Source organism: Microplitis demolitor, chromosome 9 (assembly GCF_026212275.2).
Source record: "Microplitis demolitor isolate Queensland-Clemson2020A chromosome 9, iyMicDemo2.1a, whole genome shotgun sequence".
NCBI lineage: Eukaryota > Metazoa > Arthropoda > Insecta > Hymenoptera > Braconidae > Microplitis > Microplitis demolitor.
This window is the reverse complement of record NC_068553.1, coordinates 8746997-8765102: the sequence shown is the minus strand read 5'-3', so window position 1 is coordinate 8765102 and position 18106 is coordinate 8746997. Positions and strand designations below refer to the sequence as shown.

The 18106-nt window shown below is 30.0% G+C and overlaps 1 protein-coding gene and 1 long non-coding RNA gene across 7 annotated transcripts; both read left to right on the top strand.

Annotated features, from left to right (window-relative positions):
- Window positions 1–6297: 6297 nt before the first annotated feature.
- On the top strand, window positions 6298–12737 carry LOC128668680 (uncharacterized). Its single transcript, XM_053742124.1, has 3 exons — window positions 6298–6486; window positions 10782–10988; window positions 12232–12737. Exons 1-3 carry the CDS (start codon window positions 6380–6382, stop codon window positions 12383–12385), a joined length of 468 nt encoding a protein of 155 aa, XP_053598099.1. The 5' UTR covers window positions 6298–6379; the 3' UTR covers window positions 12386–12737.
- Window positions 12738–15652: 2915 nt separating this feature from the next.
- Window positions 15653–17534, top strand: LOC128668682 (uncharacterized). Of its 6 annotated transcripts, none has more exons than XR_008404332.1 (5): window positions 15653–16017; window positions 16338–16439; window positions 16661–16776; window positions 16930–17091; window positions 17162–17534. It is a non-coding gene; the product is annotated as an uncharacterized LOC128668682 (long non-coding RNA). The 6 variants fall into 6 exon arrangements; XR_008404331.1 differs by having other exon boundaries at window positions 15653–16118; window positions 16360–16439; XR_008404329.1 differs by having other exon boundaries at window positions 15653–16118.
- The last annotated feature ends 572 nt before the right edge of the window (window positions 17535–18106 follow it).

Genomic DNA, 18106 nt, shown 5'->3' with positions numbered 1-18106 from the left:
TTTTGATATCTACTGTAAAAATGAGATATCACAAAAAACGATTTTTTTTTTTTTGTTATAATTTTTATAGCCTTATATAATTTATTCTTTGCATAATTTTATTTTTTTTCCTCAATAGGTTCATTTTTGAGTAAATAAAACGAATATTGATTTTTATGGATATTTATTTATTACTCAAGTATCACAATTCACAGTATTGTGAAATCAAAATACATTCTAATTTGACTTGAACATCGATAAATATCATGAGAACACATAGATAAGTTTGGAATCATAAGTTTAGACGGAAGCACTGTAATAAATAAAAAAATTGTTGTCAGTTGACCCTGCGGGCCAGCCCCAAAACTTCCCGCTGCTTTCGAGCTCCTTGAGCTCGAAATCATTGTTGAGAATACATTTTTCAGCTCTTCGAGCTCGAAAATACTTTTGTATGCCTTTGATTTCGAAAAATAACGTTTACCATTTTTTCTACAACGAATTCTCTCGAACGAATTCACCGATTGAGACGGTTGAGGTGGCAATCGACGCGTTTTATTGAGTTCTAGAGCTAATCAAATTTTTAAATTGATTTATCAAGACGTTTTTGAGAAATTTAAAAAAAAACTAAAAAAAAAAACAATTTTTTTTTAATTCTTTCGTTAACGGTTTCTCTTGAACGAATGAACCGATTTTGATGGCTGAGGTGGCATTCGACGCGGCTTACAAAGTTTTAGAGCTGATTAGATTTTAGAATCAATCCATCGAGCAAATTAAAAGTTATTCAAAAAAAACATTTTTGAAAAAATTTTATTTTTGAAATATCTCCAAACATACCTTACCGATTAAACTCAAATTTTCAGTGCTTATAATATTCAACGAGCCGCGTCGAATGACACCCTAACGATTAAAATCAGTTTATCCGTTCAAAAGTTACAGAATATTTACATACGTACGTACGTACATACATACATACATACATTCGGACATCATCTTGAATCTAGTCAGAATAATTTCCTAGAACCTCAAAATGTCGACATCTGTTGGAATTCCAATTTTCGCGAATCGGGGTGAAAACAATAACTTCCCAAAATTTTATACGCTGCATACACGCCTGGGTGCGAATAGTCTCGTCCTAAAATAAATTGAAATAGTTAATAATGAGAGGCTAAATAAGGATTGTTAGCAAAAACCTGGTAACCATGTTTATTGCATATTAATGTCAATTTAAAGATTCAACTTGACCAAAATGCGGTTAAAATTGGGCAGTAAATTGCTAGCAAGAGTTAAAGGGGTGCCATCGCATTGTCCTAAAAGCTAGTTATCTACAGTGCTACTGAACGTCAGTTGTTGTTTGTTCCCTATAGAGCTACGAAGCGGTTGATATTTATGGCGCATGTATTTGATTCCAATGATTGTTTGAGATAGAGGTTTTTTTAGTCTTTCAAATTTAGACACTGCCATATTTCAATGCATTTGACTTTAGAACCACTATAATTTCAGCACCAACGTATTAAATCTCTTATAGATTTAAGACCTATGATTTTTATCATCTCTTATACTATACACCTACATTATGATGAGTCTTGTATTATTCATGACCGTGTAACTTAGAAAGCTTATATAAAATCATCTCTCACTTATAAATACATAGATATTATAACGCAACATATTTAAGTGACTTATGTATTAAGTGTCAAGCTAATTATGTACTTGTCATAAGTAATATCAATGCAATTGGCAGCTAGTTCGATTTAACTCCACAGTAGCTTTAAGCCTCCAACTAAATGCTGCCAATATATTACGTCCCCGCAGTTTTTGTAGACCTTGTATGTTTGTGTCCGTAATGCTTAGCAGCTTTATAATTACGGTTACCATTAAATTATCAACAATGGTAGTTAAGTGCTGTGTCAATAAATGTCAGTAGTTACATATTCCCTATAACGTTAAATTTCTTTGATATTTATTTCAGATGTATTTAGAATTCAATGACTATTTGAGATAGAGGTTTTTTTAGTCTTTTAAATTTGGACACTGGCATATTTTACTGCATTTGACTTGAGAACCATTATAATTTCAGCACCAATGTATTAAATCTCTTATAGATTTAAGAACTATGATTTTTATCATCTCTTGTACTATACACCTACATTATGATGAGTCTTGTATTATTCATGGCCGTGTAACTTAGAGAGCTTATAAAAAAATCATCTCTCACTTATAAATACATAGATATTTTAACGCAACATATTTATGTGATTTGCGTATTGAGTGTCAAGCTTATTGTGTACTTGCTATAAGTAATATCAATGTAACCGGCAGCTAATTTGATTTAACTACACAGTAACTTTAAGCCTTCAACTAAATGCTGCCAATATATTACGTCCCCGCAGTTTTTGTAGACCTTGTATGTTTGTGTCCGTAATGCTTAGCAACTCTATATTTTCAGCCCAGGTATACTTTGTTGCTATTTTCAAAAATTTTACCGACCGCTACGATTGTCGGTTGTTGCCGATAAAGTAAATTTGGAATGGTAACTTGAAAATACATTTAACACTGTTCTTTAAGATTCATACGAGAATACGTCGGTTGGTGCTGCTCTCTTGTGAATATTTCACAGATCTTTCTGTTTCAAATATTTATTATAACCAAATGTTTCTCAAAATTCTGAGAGGTATATTTTCAATGGTTCAAATACAAAAAAATAATTTTTAGAACTTATTAATTAACAATAAGAATGCCAGGACGTTCCCATGTAGGAGAAATCCGTCTGTTTAGTAAAAATAAAGTTTGAATTATATTCGTAGCTCAAGATTATTTTTAAAATTTTTGTGTAGAGGTGGGTGGTGCAGAGCGGCCCCCCTAAAATTTTGATCATAAAAAAATTTTTTTTTTTTTGTCTAATTACTATAAATCCGATATATTTCCGCATTTTTAGCTCTACCTATTACACCTAGGGCAAAATGGACCAGCCGAAGATTCTGAAAAAATAATTCTTTTAAATTTTTATCGTCAAGTTAAAAAAAATTTAATATGTTAATCCATTTTTCGGATGATTCTCTATAACTGGGGCAAATTTGGCCTCTAAAAATATTCGAAAATAATAATTTATATTTTAATTGATAAAATTTTTTAAATAATACGAAATGATCTGTAATTTAAAAAATCAAAAAACACGTTTCTATAGGGTTCAAAATAATTACAAATAAGAAATATAGAATTGTTCTTTTTTTTTTTTTTTATTAAATAATAATTAATAATTAAGCTAATCGAGGGGGAACGATTTATCACAACTTAAATAATTTTTTTTGAGTTATATGAAACCAAACATAGTTGTTAAGAGAAAGAAATACATCCTTAATGATGAAAACAATTAAAAAAAAAAAAAAAAAAAAAAAAAAAAAAAACTTTTTATCATTTTTTGGAGGGGGCAGCTCTGTCCCATAAAAAAAAAAAATTTTTTTCAGAATTTCGGCAAAATGTCCATAAATTTGTTCGAAATAAGACAAAAGTGATCTGATAGTTAAAAACCACAAAAAGTAATAATTGGCTTAGGAGGGCCGCTCTGCCCCACCCTCCACTATTCATATCTGGTGATCTCTTTTATAGTTTTGGATTTATTTTGGGAACGAAGTTCCTTATGGGGCGTTGCGGAGGGGTATCCTAACTGGCAAAAAACGTTCATAAGGCGAGAAAAAAAATCTGTCTATCGGTTGACCCTGCGGGCCAACCCCAAAACTTCCCGGTGTTTTCGAGCTCCTTGAGCTCGAAATCATTATTGTAAACACATTTTTGAGCTCTTCGAGCTCGAAAATACTTTCGTATGCCTTTGATTTCGATTGTTTTTGAAAAAAAAAACCGTTTTTTAGCATTTCTTTTTCCCGCGATATCTCGCGAACGAATTAACCGATTTTGATGGTTAAGGTGGCAATCGACGCATTTTATCAAATTCTAGAGCTGAGTAGATTTTGAAGTCGATCGTTACAGTCGTTTCTGAGAAATCACTAAAAAACTAAAATAAATTTTTTTTTTTTCGTAATTCGCCAATATTTTCGAGTCTACTTAATCAAATGATCTGAAATTTTTAGGAAAGTTGACGGCCAACAAACTCTTTCGATTGCCACCTTAACCATCTAATTCGGTTCATTACTTTAAAAGTTACAAAGAGTTTACACACACGCACACACACACACACACACACACACACACACGCGCGCGCGCGCGCGCACGCATACACGCACTCGGACATTATTCTGAAAATAGTCAGAATAGCTTCCTAGGACCTCAGTACTTCGACATCTGATGAAAACTCGATTTTCGAAAATCGAGGTAAAAATAATTACTTCCCGAATTTTTCGAAAATCGTCGTAAGATTTGTATGTATAGTCTATGTATGATGGCTATACAGTGTCTAATGTATAGTCTACGGTATGACTGTTAGTATAGTCGAGAAGATGAAAACCTACGGTAAATAGTCACAGGTCTCCTAAAAATATGGTTGATGGCTTAAACGATCCGAAATGGCTTCTAGAGAAAACATTGTTTGGATTTTTTCTGGACAAGAAAATTACAATTGTTAATAACAAAAAACCGTTAAGCAAATTAACCGTCCATCTTTTTGGCCAGAAAAAATTCTGGTGTCATCTAGACACTTCAAAGAATATGATTTTTTGGTAATGAAAGTTGTATCACCATTTTTCAAAAAGTTATTCAATTGTTAATTAACATTTTTTTTACGGGTTTGTGTTGTAATAAAAGGCGGTATAAAATTTTAAATAATTAATCTATAAATTTTTTGCTTCTTAAAGCCCTTTTTATAAACATACTCAACAAGATAACGTCATGAAAGTTTATAAATTACTTTTTTTTCATTCATTATTAATTTGTGAAGTAACAAAAAAATTAAAATTCTAAATAATGTATGTTAAATAATTTTTTTTCAAACTTTAAGCTATTACTGATTTCATATACTTGTTAGGCATTATATGATTACTTTTCAAATTTTTTCATTCCATTTGTTTATAAATTTTTTTATTAATTAAATATTTTAGAAAAATTTTTTTTCACCATATTGTTAGCGTAAGAAAATAATGATTTTTAAAAAATAATTTTTTCTTAAAAACAATATCTTATTGTTTATATTCGTTTCTTTCATATTTGGATTATTTTAATAAATAATTCAGAAATCGTTTTTTTTTTAAATCATAATTAGCATTTCTAAACACACTACTGGAAAAAATTAAAGGATAAAAAAAAATCTGAAATTTTTGGGCGATTTTCAACAGGCCGTAACTTCGAGAGAAATGGTCGTACAAGAAATAAAAAAAGGGGAATTGTAACTCCAAGTGTCTACTTTTTGGATTAGAACTTAAAAATTTTTTAGCATCAGCGGTTTTTGAGTAATCTTAGAAAAACCAGCGACAAAAAAAATTTTCAAATTTTTTTTATTTCTTTTTTTTGGTCCACGGGCGTGGAAAAATTTTCTTTTGCTTAACCACTATAAAATCGGATACCTTTATTATTCAGCTTTAATTTCGTTTTTTATGGACCTTGATACGTCCACTTCTCGCCGAGATATCGGTCTTCAAATGGAAAAGGATTCTTTCGTCTTCGATTATCGATATCTCAGAAACCAATGATCGCACAGAAAGTTAATGGTGGGTTTCAAAAACTTGAATAAATTCTCTTTAACGATTAGCCATTGCTTTTTCGAAAAAAAAATTTTTTCCTATCGTCTCATGAATTTAAAAATACAACAAACTAAGGGCTTTTCATTGTTTTTTTCGGAAAATCAAGCGCTGCAACGAAAATATTGTGGAAATTGATAATGTTGAGTGTGCATTTTACAGTTCAACATGTCCGGAAAAACCCTACGAAGAGCCAGATTAATCCAACCTCATACATTTGTGCTTGAAATTTTATAGCAAATATCGTATGGAATTTAAAATACGTGTTTTGAATTTTCAAATACATGGTTTTAAAAATAAAATTAGGCGTATTTGAAAATTTTTAAAAATGTATTTGAAAATAAAAAAAAAAGTATTTAAAAATCGAAAGTGTATATTTGAAAATTTAAAAACGTTTATTTTATATTCTAAATGAAATTTTTAATTAACTTTTACGCACAAATGTATGTAAATCTATTTTTTGTTAAATTTCGTAGATACAGATATAAAAATACATGAGTGGTCGGGTACTAGTTCATTGGTCGGGTATTGGGGCTTCTACCCCTTCCCATGCAGATATAGCAGCGAGTGTAATGGCAGGAGGGGATAAAAAACCGCACGATCTGGCTGCGTCTGCACTGCCAAGAACTTTAGTGTCCTGCCAAACCTGGCGTTGTATAGTGAGTGTCAGCGTTCTATTTTTTTCAACGTTATATTTTCATAAATAAAAAAAAAAGATGAACTGTAAAGTTATTTATCGACGTAAAAACCCTCGTTTGAAGTTTTCTGATAAAATTGATGATGGCTTCTCATATCACTGTTATAATACTATCCACGATACCAGGTAATTGACACATGACTTATTAAGTATAAATATAAGGCAAGTGGCCCAGCACCCGATCACTCATGTATTTTCTGTATCTATATTGACTACATTTTACTAAATATTGATATACAAATACATGGAGTGATCGGGTACGAGGTCTTTTACCTTAAGGTGTAATTGTTTGCACATTCGAATTCTAGCACGAGTTTATTATACCCAATAATAGAGACCTGTGCCGACACGATTAAGTACACGTAGCCTCACTCATTAAAATATTTTCAAATCTTTAATAAAGTATCAATTTTTCAAATTTATTAATCCTCGCTTTTATTTTTATTTAATACAGATGATTATTTTTTATACTCAAAAATTTATTTGGATTAATGTTCAAAATACGGAAGTTTCTAAAAATATTTCGTTTTCCAAAGTGAACTTAAAGTTATTCCCCATGTAGGAACTTACAAGCTCTGACAACGGGGCTAAGCACGGACCAGGACTGGGTAACCCAGCTCTGGCTCCCCAGTGTCGGCCCTAGCTAAGGCCCAGGACTGGGCAACCTAGCTCTGGCTTCCCAATGTCGGCCCTAGCTTAGGTCCAGTCGTGGGCAACCTAGCGCTGGCTTTCCATCCTTGGCCCGAGATTAAACCAGAACTAGTAAGCCCAGCTCTGGCTTCCTAGTGTCGGACCTAGCTAAGGCCCAGTCGTGGGCAACCTAGCTCTGGCTTCCTAGTATCGGCCCTAGCTAAGGCCCAGTCGTGGGCAACCTAGCGCTGGCTTTCCGCTGTTGACCCCAAACGAGACCCAGTCATGGGTAACCCTGCTCTAGCTCTTCAATATTGGCCCAAGCTTGAACCAGAACTAGTTCACCGAGCTCTGGGTTTCCACGGTAGACCCTAGCTAGGACCCAGCTATGAATAACTTCTACCCATACAGGAAGCCCCCGAGTTGAACGACGGGGCCATGCCTGGGACATTATTGGGAAGCCCGTCTTGGCAAACCTATACTGTCCCATGCCTGGGCCATAACTGGGTAATTAGTATTGGCCATTCCAATGATTACCCAGGCTTGGGCCAAGACTGAATACCCTAGCTTTGGCCAACCCTAGAGTCACCCTAACATGGGCCAAGATTGAATAACCTAGCCTCGGCCGTTGGATGGTTACCCTAACATCGGCCAACACTAGATAACCTAGCCTTGGCCAAGCCGAGAGTCACCCTAACTTGGGAATTATGGTGGTAGAGTAAGATAATTAAGCTGGGTTCTTGATAAATAATCAATTAAATTTAATAAATTTTATTTTAAAAAATTATGTAATTATAATATAAATAATACGAAATTATTTTTTTCTTTCTTAATCGAAAATATAGATTAAATTGCTCTTTATATTTCATAAAACCGAGTAGTTGTAGTAAAATGAACAAGTAGAACATATAAAAGTTTCAATTGAACGTTAGTAGGTTCGTCCAGTAGCCAGCGTTCAAACCCAGCAATCAGAAGGACGGCAGTTCGCGCCCAGAGCCCAGCAGAATTTTCACCGAGTTTTTTTCACGTTATTTACTTCACTTAAATAGTTTAAACGTTAATGATCACCAACTCTAGTACTTTAATAATAATAAATTTTTTTTTTGAATTGAATTTATGTGTTTTTTCGATGCATGGGCCAAGTCTGGCAACCAAGCATGGGCCAGGCCTGGCAACCAAACATGGGTCAGGTCTGACAACCAAGGTTGGACCAGGTCTGGCATGCAAGCATGGGTCAGGGCTGGCAACCAGGCTTGGCACCCAGTTATCATTCCAGACTTCTACCAAGGCTGGAACAAGGCTGGCTTACAAGCTTGGCCCAGAGTTCAACATAGTTGAACCAAGCCTGAGCCAAGCCTGGGCCCGTCGTACTTTCCTGTCTGGGTCGGGACAACAGATTTTTAGCGTCTCCCAAAAAAATTGTTACAATGCAGTGATTTTTTTTAAGCGAAAAAGTTTGTCTTTTCTTTTCAAAATTTTCATTTTTAATTTGTAATTAAACAGTGTCTTGCATCATTAATTCAAACTATTTTTGAAAAATTGAGCATAATCAGTACGATATGTTCGAAGATATTGCAAAAATCAAAATTTTCAAATATGTTTTTTTTCGGATAACTTGTAAAGTACTTCATGGATTCATTCCAAAATATATCCAGCTCTAAAATTTACAAGGTACGTCGAGTGCCACCTCAACCATCAAAATCGGTTAATTTATTTCAAAATAAACCGTTATCGAAAGAATTGCGAAAAATTGTTTCTAATTAAATTCAAATTGTTTAACTAATCAATTAAAGTTGTTTTTGAACGTTAATGATTAAGAAACTGGATTGAATGCCACCTTGAACGTCAAAATCGGTTCATTATTATAACCGGGCAGCGTTGGTATACGACATGAGAGTGCGGCTCTCTCGCTGTCTCTGTCTGAATTTGGTCTTTCTCTGTCTCTCATATTACAGCCTGATTGCTAAGTTTGGCTGGGTTAAGCGCTAGACCACAGGGGATGATTTCGCGCAGCAGGTGACCGTAAGTCGGTCATGTGCGCATAATTAGGTAGGGGTCATCGGAGGTTGGGACCTGAGACGTCTCGATCAGGATCGACATTCAAGTCCAAGCTATCGACTCGACATTCAAGTGCAGGCAATCGATTCAAGTGCAGGCGATCGATTCAAACGACACTCAAGTCAAAGTGCTGATACATACAGCCTCGTTACTCGTTGCTCGATTGTGAAAACTGTAAAAATTCTAAATTATTTTGCTCTCTCTATAAACTGGTTTATAAAACCAAATTTTGTTAAGTTGATTATCTAAGTGATTTGTGTGAGAGTATCCAGCACCAAGTCCAACATCAACAGCCAGGATCCGGAAGAGAAGGTCCAACATGCAGCGGCGTCCAATACCATCAGTACGTCGAACACAATAAAATCCAGATAAGATTTATGATAAAATTATTATATTTTTATATCTCTCTCTTCAACGTCAATCTAGTGTGAATAATTATTATTTATTTTCCATGTCCATTAAATCGTTACATGTAAATAAATTTATTTTGTTGTCACTAGACACTTATTTATTCATAGAAGAAATTTAATTTATATAAAGGAGAAATTTGTAAATATTTGGGGATTTGGTTAAATAAAATTAATTATATATAATAATTAAATTAAGTCTCAAAGAAATTACTTTTCATCACCAGTGTCTTAGAGAATAAGTTTAATTTCAGCCGCGTGTCCGGTCAAAACGAGTCGACCTACTCTCTGAGATCTATTTCCCGCATTTCAGAACCAGCGATATAATAATTATAATTTATATTTATAATTAATAATTAATTATTGAATCGGGAAATTTTGTAACTGTGATTCGTGGCTACTGGACACGAAGTAGCCAAGGTCACCGTTATATTATTTCTAAAGATATTGATGACGATAAGTTAAAAAAATAATATTTTATACCATTTCTTTCGGATAAATAATAATAAAATGTACTAAAATATGTTCAAAATCATTCCAACTGTTAGTCTTATTGGTCTCTCTTGATCACCTCATAATTAAATGCAACTTCATCTTTAATTTAAATATAAATAAAAGAGCTGATTCCATTTTGAAATTGATCTATATATCAAGAGGTTGAAAGTTATATTTGTATAACTATTTTTTATACAAAATTTTATTTTAAAACATTCTCAAAATCTACCTGACCAATCGAATTTAAATTCATAGGGCTTCTGTTAAATGTAGAATCCTTTTATATTCCTTTGTATCATTTCAATAGGACGGTTTGCTTAAAAGTTTTAAGATATTGAAACACATACATACACGCGCAGAAATCCATCTGGAAATCATCAGGATAGCTTCTTAGGACTTAAAAACGTCAAAATTTGATAAAAACTCAATTTTCGAAAATCGGACTGAAATCATTAACTTCCCGAATTTTCATTGCGGGAAGTTAAAAATTGTCTTAGGATTTAAATATTATCCAACCATTGACAAAATTGGTTGTTTCTATTTAATACCGGTCTCTTTGCGTAACGTCTTCAGAACATAGAAAAAAAAATTATGGTTCTTCTATCCATGATATTATAGTAAAACATGTGTAGTAGCGAGTACTCGATATGTGCTAAAGGGCACTACATAAATAGTACTGATTTTACTATACGTGTGGTTCAGGTTATTCCAAGGTTATTCCTTTACTCCAATTTGTAGTAACCTAAACTACAGCTGCTGTTGTAGCAGCTATAATTTCTTGTCCGTGAAAGTTTACTTTTTATAAAAAAATTTATTATGTGTGTATTTCAGATATATAAGATGCTATGAACGTCGAGCTCACGGTTGTCCTGCTCGGGGAAAAATAACAAATGATGAACTTGATTTATCGATCGTTCATAACCATGTAAGAAATCCTCAGTTGCAGAAATATTGCATCTTTCAAGATGCATTGTTTATTGCGGCAACGGCACGCCCTTATAGATCCCTGAAAGTTATATTTGACGATTTGAGTGTGCAGTAAGTTTTTTCAGTAGCTACGATTTTTTTTTCGACACATACATATATATATATATATATATATATATACACATATATTGTGTCATTTTAAGGCTATATTTTTTTTTTACTGCTATACCTGAAAATCTGGAAGTATAAAGAAAATAAAAAATTATGCCGCTGGTCTAAAGGGTTTAAGTCTAATAGCGGCTTAGCTCATCAAAAAATTCGATTTATCATTTAAATAACACGAGAAATTTTTTGTTTTTAACTTTGAGTATTTTTAACTCGTGAACAAATCAATAGATTGAATTGACTAATACACATTTTTATAAGAAATTGAACACTCGACAAAAAAGGTCCTATCATTTTTCGATCGATCCATCTGTTCTAAAGGTTATTAGAGCTCGAAGTCAAGTTATAGTAAATTTCGAGATCTTTTTACTTTTCCGGCAAAACTATCAGACTTATCATAAAATGTTGTAAGGTCTTTTTTGTTGACGATTTTATTTTCTAAAAATTATTATCAGTACAGTTTTTTCAAATTCCGCATTGTTTTCTAGTTATTTTAATTTCAATATCAAGCTCTTGTAATCGATCAGAACACTACTTTTTTAAGAGCTTGATATTAAAATTAAAATAACTAGAAAACAATGTGGAATTTGAAAAAATTTAACTGATAATAATTTGTAGGAAATAAAATTTTGTACAAAAAAAATCCTATAATATTTTGTGATAATTCTGATAGATTTGCCGAAAAAGTAAAAAGATCTCGTAAAAATACTCTAAGTTAAAAAAAAAATTTCCCGTATTATTTAAATGAGAAATCGAATTTTTTGATGAGCTAAGCCGCTATTGGACTTCAAACCTTTAGCCCAGCGGCACAATTTTTAATTTTCTTTATACTACCAGATTTTCTGATATACTAGTAAAAAAAAAATTTAGCCTTAAAATGACACACTCTAATATTTATATATATATATATATATATATATATATATATATATATATATATATATATATATATATATATATGTTTGTATGCATGTATGTATATCTACAATTATAATTCCCATGCTGTATCATCAAGTTTAACTATTTTGTTTTTTTTTCGAGTATGGTCTTCTATTATTAAAAATTTGATTTATTTTTTTATCTTTTCATTAAACTTATTCTTTATTCTGTCTACCAAATGCGAATTTTCTCATTATCTACTTGAATTCACGTTAATATCGGATGAATAAACATATATTCTTATATATAGAAATCATGAAGCAGCGTCACAATTCACATGGCGGAAAATGCAGCCGCTTATGGAAAGTTGGCGCCGCAGTGACCGACCACCTCGTCCACCGATTCCAAGCAATCTACAACAGTTTGCCGATTTTTTAAACATGCCGCAGTGGGCCTATAATTAACTTTACTATGAATAATTTTTAGTTTTAAATAATTCACCAGAAATAATAAATATAATCATAAATTTTAACGATTTGAGAAAAATCTCTGCTCCAATTTTTTAAATGTACATCAATAATAAATTATGAAGCAGAAAAATTAATTATTTAATTAATAAAATTTTACTGAAGTAATCATTACAGAAAAAAAAATTAATCAGTTGATAATAAAATAATTGCACATTAAATTTTTGTCAATAAACAATTAAATTATTGCACTTCAGTTTAATGGTACGGTGTTACAAATTTTTTTTAATTAGTTGGATTTATTTTTTAATTAATGAACACGGGGTAATCGATATTCACAATCGATATAATTGCGGTCTTAGTTTTTACTTTTCATCATTTTTTTTCTATTTTTTTTATAGTAAAAAAAAAAAAGTAATAAATTAAAAAAAAAAAAAAACAAGTATTTTTTCCTCCTTCAATTAACAATTAATTTATAAAAATAATTAATATTTATAATAATAATTATTCGACAATATTTTATTTACTTATAAATGTTTTACATACTTCCGAGACTTTTTAGTTTATTTTTATCAAATTCGAAATTTAATTAATTTATCAACTAATTAATTAATCAATTAATTATTTTAACGTTGCACACTAATAGATTTTACGAATTTAAATAAGCAATAAATAATGCATACTTTTGCAACTAATTGAAAAAAAAAATAATTCAGTAAATTATTTACACAGACCACCCGTTTATTTAATAATTTTTGTATTTTCTCTCGTATTGAATTTATTACAGTTTTTATTATTATTTTAATCATATTATTTATTTACGAATTAATTTATCAAATTTACACAAATATGGACACTGTTAAAAATAAAAAAAAAATACGGAACGTATCGGAAATGAAGTCGTAAAATCAAAGTGTATTTTTTTATATTTGTAAATATTTTTACCTATCAAAAAAAGTAATAATAATCAACGAAATAATTAAAATTTATCATCATTACAAACTAATAATAATTTTATTTAAAAATTATTTAATTTTTTTTTTTCACCGCCTTCGCATGCGTGACACATTAAAATGAAAAAAAAAAAAAAATGAATATGTTATATATACTGAATATAATAAATTAAATTGTCTTATTATAAAAATAACACAATTACGTATTCAAATTAAATGGCTTACGTGACTTTAATTAACTCATTGTCATTACTCACTACATTTATTTAAAATTTTATTGAGTTGTAATAATTTCCATATGCTAATTATAATTTAAATCATGAGTAATCCAAATATTTTATTTATTTAAACTTTTTGTTACAACCACGCAGAGTTATCACTGTTTAAGTTTGAGATAAAATAGAAGATAAATAATTAGAGTGCGTTATTTAATTCGTATTAAATTTCATAATGATGATTAATAATAAAAGAGTAATCGCGCTTCATTAAAGAGGTACAGCTGTGTTAATTGATCTTTATAGTACTATTTAATAGTTATAATTATAATAATAATAATAATAATAATAATAATAATAATAATAATAATAATAATAATAATAATAATAATTAAGTATCTTATTACTTTTTTTTACCATCTTTTAAATGAATGAGAATGTAGCAGACATCAGACAAATCCAAAATTATAAACAAATAGAGCAAATAACAAAGAAAAAAATATTTATAAAAAAGGCATTTATAAATTTTAAAATTTTTTAAGTGCGCATTTTTTTATAATTTCATTTTATCTGTTATTTGCTCCACTTATGATCAATTTAAAATTTGTCTGATGTCCGCTAGAGAACTCATGTTAATACACTCATTCTTTTAAAGTCTTTACACAATTCTTATTTATTATTTTCCGAAAAAAATGATCTTATTGTAATCAATATAGTAATTATGATTGTTCCGTATTTCATTTTTTTTTTAATTAACATGCAGTCTTATCACAATCAGACCATATTTAATAATGTATTTTAATTATATTTTAATTATTTTTTTTTTAAATACCGTGACGAGTCGAGACACGAGGTGGTTCGACGGACAATGAGGTAATAAATATTCAGCCTCAACATCGAAATCGAGGACAAGAAGCTTTGTTTCTTCAGTACTATTCCGTACGACTTCCAACAGCGTAAACAAGCTTTGTATCACTCACACGAATTCTCCATACGACTCCTCCACTTTCACCACTTTCTGAAGCCACGAGATTCCTTATAAAATCACCAGTCTTAACATCCCACAATTTCACAGTACCATCGTCCGAAGACGTTATAATAAAATGACTATTAAACTGAAGGCAAGTAACGGCCGATCTTTCTGTACGTCTGGATCAGTATTTGTCTCTAATTCATCCTCATCTACTGGTACCTCATCTTTACAATCCGCATCATAAAACAATTCATTATCGCTGATTTCATTCTTTTCTCGGCTCTCATCGTCCCAGCCTCCTCAACCTCATAAAATTCTTCCGAATCAGCTTTTGATAATAGACAGCTTGGAATTTTAACATTACTAGCACCACGAATACCTTTATCAGGACTTGAACTACTCCCACTTGATTTGTCGCCTTCAATAACTTTTGACGATGACAATGACGTGGACGGTGACGAAGACGGTTGACAATAAGGATGAGGGTTCTGACATCACTGTATAATAGGACCCGTGGTCTTGCTTTAGATTTTTGGCAGCTACGGTACTTTAATTGACACAGTGATTAGTATTTTTATATATGTACATACATTTATATATATATTTCACGTATAAGACTTGATTTTAAATAATTTTGTTTTCCCCGTTTATTTAAGCAGTCACTGGTTGAGTTTCAAATATCACGGGGGTGCCGTGAAATTTTTCGAGATAAATTTAAGTATAATGAATATTAAAAAAATATGTAAAAAATTAAATATCACTTGAGCAAGAGTGAAAATAAATGGGTATTAATTATTTACAATAAGTATTTGTTGAAAATAATAGAAAATTATTTTGTTGTAACTTACTTTGCTTAAGCGATTTACACAAGTAATAAACAATTTGTAATTATTAAAAATAAATAAATTATTAAAAATATCAAGGAATTTTAATAACAAAAATTAAACTTAATACATATTTAAAATTAGATTATTAAAATTCTTCTTTACAATTAAGTTTTCTAATAATTTACTTCAATGAATTCCAATTACTTTCGTAAAATGTGAGAATCTGACTATTACTTGATCGTATTAAAAATTTTGAACAATTCCATTCTCTCATTATTAAGAATTTTAGTTATTTCTGGTTTACTTGATAATTTTTTTAATTGAAATTTGCCGCCAATTGCTAATTCTGTGTCATGTGACAGCTGTCAGATGTTTACTTTTTAAATGACATAATAAAATAGTTAATGAGCGTGAATGTGACGGACATCAGACAATTTCTAAGTTGTAGAAAAATGAAAAAATTAATTCGAATAATGAAATTTAAAAAAATACGCGCGCTTATTTTTCAATGACCTGATTACGCATATTTTTTTTTGTTTTTGTTTTTTTTTATTTACATTTTATTATTTATTTCAAATTTTTCATTTTCCTCATTGTCAGTTACATTTACACTCATAACAGTTATTGTATTTTATCTTGTAGTAATTATGTTAATATTAAAGTAAAACGTATTTTTAAACATAGTACTTAAGTGTCATATATTTTATATATAAAAACATATCTCCAATAAGTATATAACATTTTCATAACCTCAATCTACATGTAACATTTAACGTCACACATATAAAATTATAAATAAATAGAGTAAATAATTAATAAAATATAATTCATAAAAAATGCACGTATTAATTTTTTCATATTCGTACTTTTTTTAAATTTGATTTTACCAATTATTGACTCTAATATTCTATTTATTAATAATTTTAAATTTATCTGATATCTGCTACATTCACACTTATCTTGTAATTTACAATAAAATAGATTTGATTTATTGCAATAATAGAAGTGACAAAAACTGGGTTAATAATTAAGAAAAATGGTCGGCACATGTTTTTCAATGTGTTCAGGAAAAGAATGACGTCTGTAAGTTTAAAAAAAATAATCCCAATAATACAATTTTCCTAATCAAAAACTGCGATTGAAACATTCTAATTGGGTTTTAATTGGAACTTTCCGATTGGCTCAATCGGTTTGAATCGAGTTTAAGCGAAAAATAATAAATTTATTTTCCGATTTAATCTGATGGAAAAATTTCAATCGGATTTAATGAAAGTTGTGATAAAATTATTTAATAATATTTTCAGAAGAAAACGAGAAGGTTTATTACGCATTTCAGAGATCGATGGAAAACCTAAAAATCAAAGGCACAAAAAAGCTGATTTCACTAAAATAATGAAATGTTTTCAAAGATCCAGTGTAGGTAAGTCATTTGCGGATGATCCTAGTGAGTTGAGACCAGATCCAGTACTCATGCTCACTGTCAGATATTTATTTAACAAGTACATTTATTAACTGAAATAATTTATCTGTCAAAAAATAACCCATATTAATTAAATATGATATGTTTTTTCAGAGTTTCACTCCAAAAAGGCATACGCTGGAGCTTAATTTATGAATTAACATTCAACAGGATCCCGGCAATAAAACAAGACATGATCATATAGAGATTAGATTCAACCAAAAGCATTAAAATTTTAGAACCAGTTTTTAAATTTCATATTTATGCTGCTGAAAGGTAAAAAAAAAAAATTCAATCATCATTTATTTATTGAACTTATCTATTACAACAAATATTCTGTTTTAAGAATACGGAAGAGACCTTTAAGGAATTTTGTTCACAAATTGAATGATCAGCATTTACTAGAATTAAACGATTAGTCGTCCTGTACGACGATATCAATTATGCCAGCGCTGACGTTCACGAGGAAAAGAAACCAACGAATTAATTGGAAAAAAAAAAAAAACAATTTACCAACAACCATTGAAACTGTATACCTCTTGCTTTATGAATTTGTAATAAATTTATACCATAATTTAAAATGTTACATAAGTATTTTTAGCAATAATATTACCATTCAAGTAATTGAATCAAAATAAAAAAGAAGAGAAACGAATTTAAAAAATATATATATACATAATGAAAACAAAAAATGTAAAACAGGTCTAATAAAAGTTATTGTTGATGATAAATCTTTGAGTTAATTAATAAAATACTGTGTACTAAAATTAAAAACTTACATTTAACATGTATCTTATTATAACAATATAAAATATCAATAATTGTAATTAATGAACTGGAACAAAATATCCAATTTAAGGACATTAATATGTAAACATATACATATGAGCCAATTTTTTAAAGAATAATAATAATGAGCTACGGATAATTATAATAAAATTTTGGAAATGTTAGTTTTTAAACTTGAAAAAATAAGACTTTTACTTTTACTTGAAATTTAGGTTTGAAAATGTCAAAGAATTTAAATTAAAAAATTAAACTTAAATCATATTTAAAATCCTTCTTTGCAATTAAGTTTTTCAATAATTTATTTCAAAGAATTGAAATTATTTGTTTTAAACGTGAGAATCTGACTATAACTTGCTCGTATTCTAAATTTTAACCACTCCCTTTCTTTCTGCAGTAAACTGTTTTGAAATTACCATTAAATTACCTACTTTGCCAACCGAAATGATAAAATTACAACAGTCAATACTGTATTTATAAATAGCAACAAAGTATACCTGGGCTG

Coding starts and splice junctions, on each gene's coding strand:
- LOC128668680 (XM_053742124.1), top strand. CDS start 6,380: ATGAACTGTAAAGTTATTTATCGACGTAAAAACCCTCGTTTGAAGTTT. Junction 6,487..10,781: donor AATACTATCCACGATACCAG/GTAATTGACACA, acceptor TGTGTATTTCAG/ATATATAAGATGCTATGAAC. Junction 10,989..12,231: donor TTTGACGATTTGAGTGTGCA/GTAAGTTTTTTC, acceptor TCTTATATATAG/AAATCATGAAGCAGCGTCAC.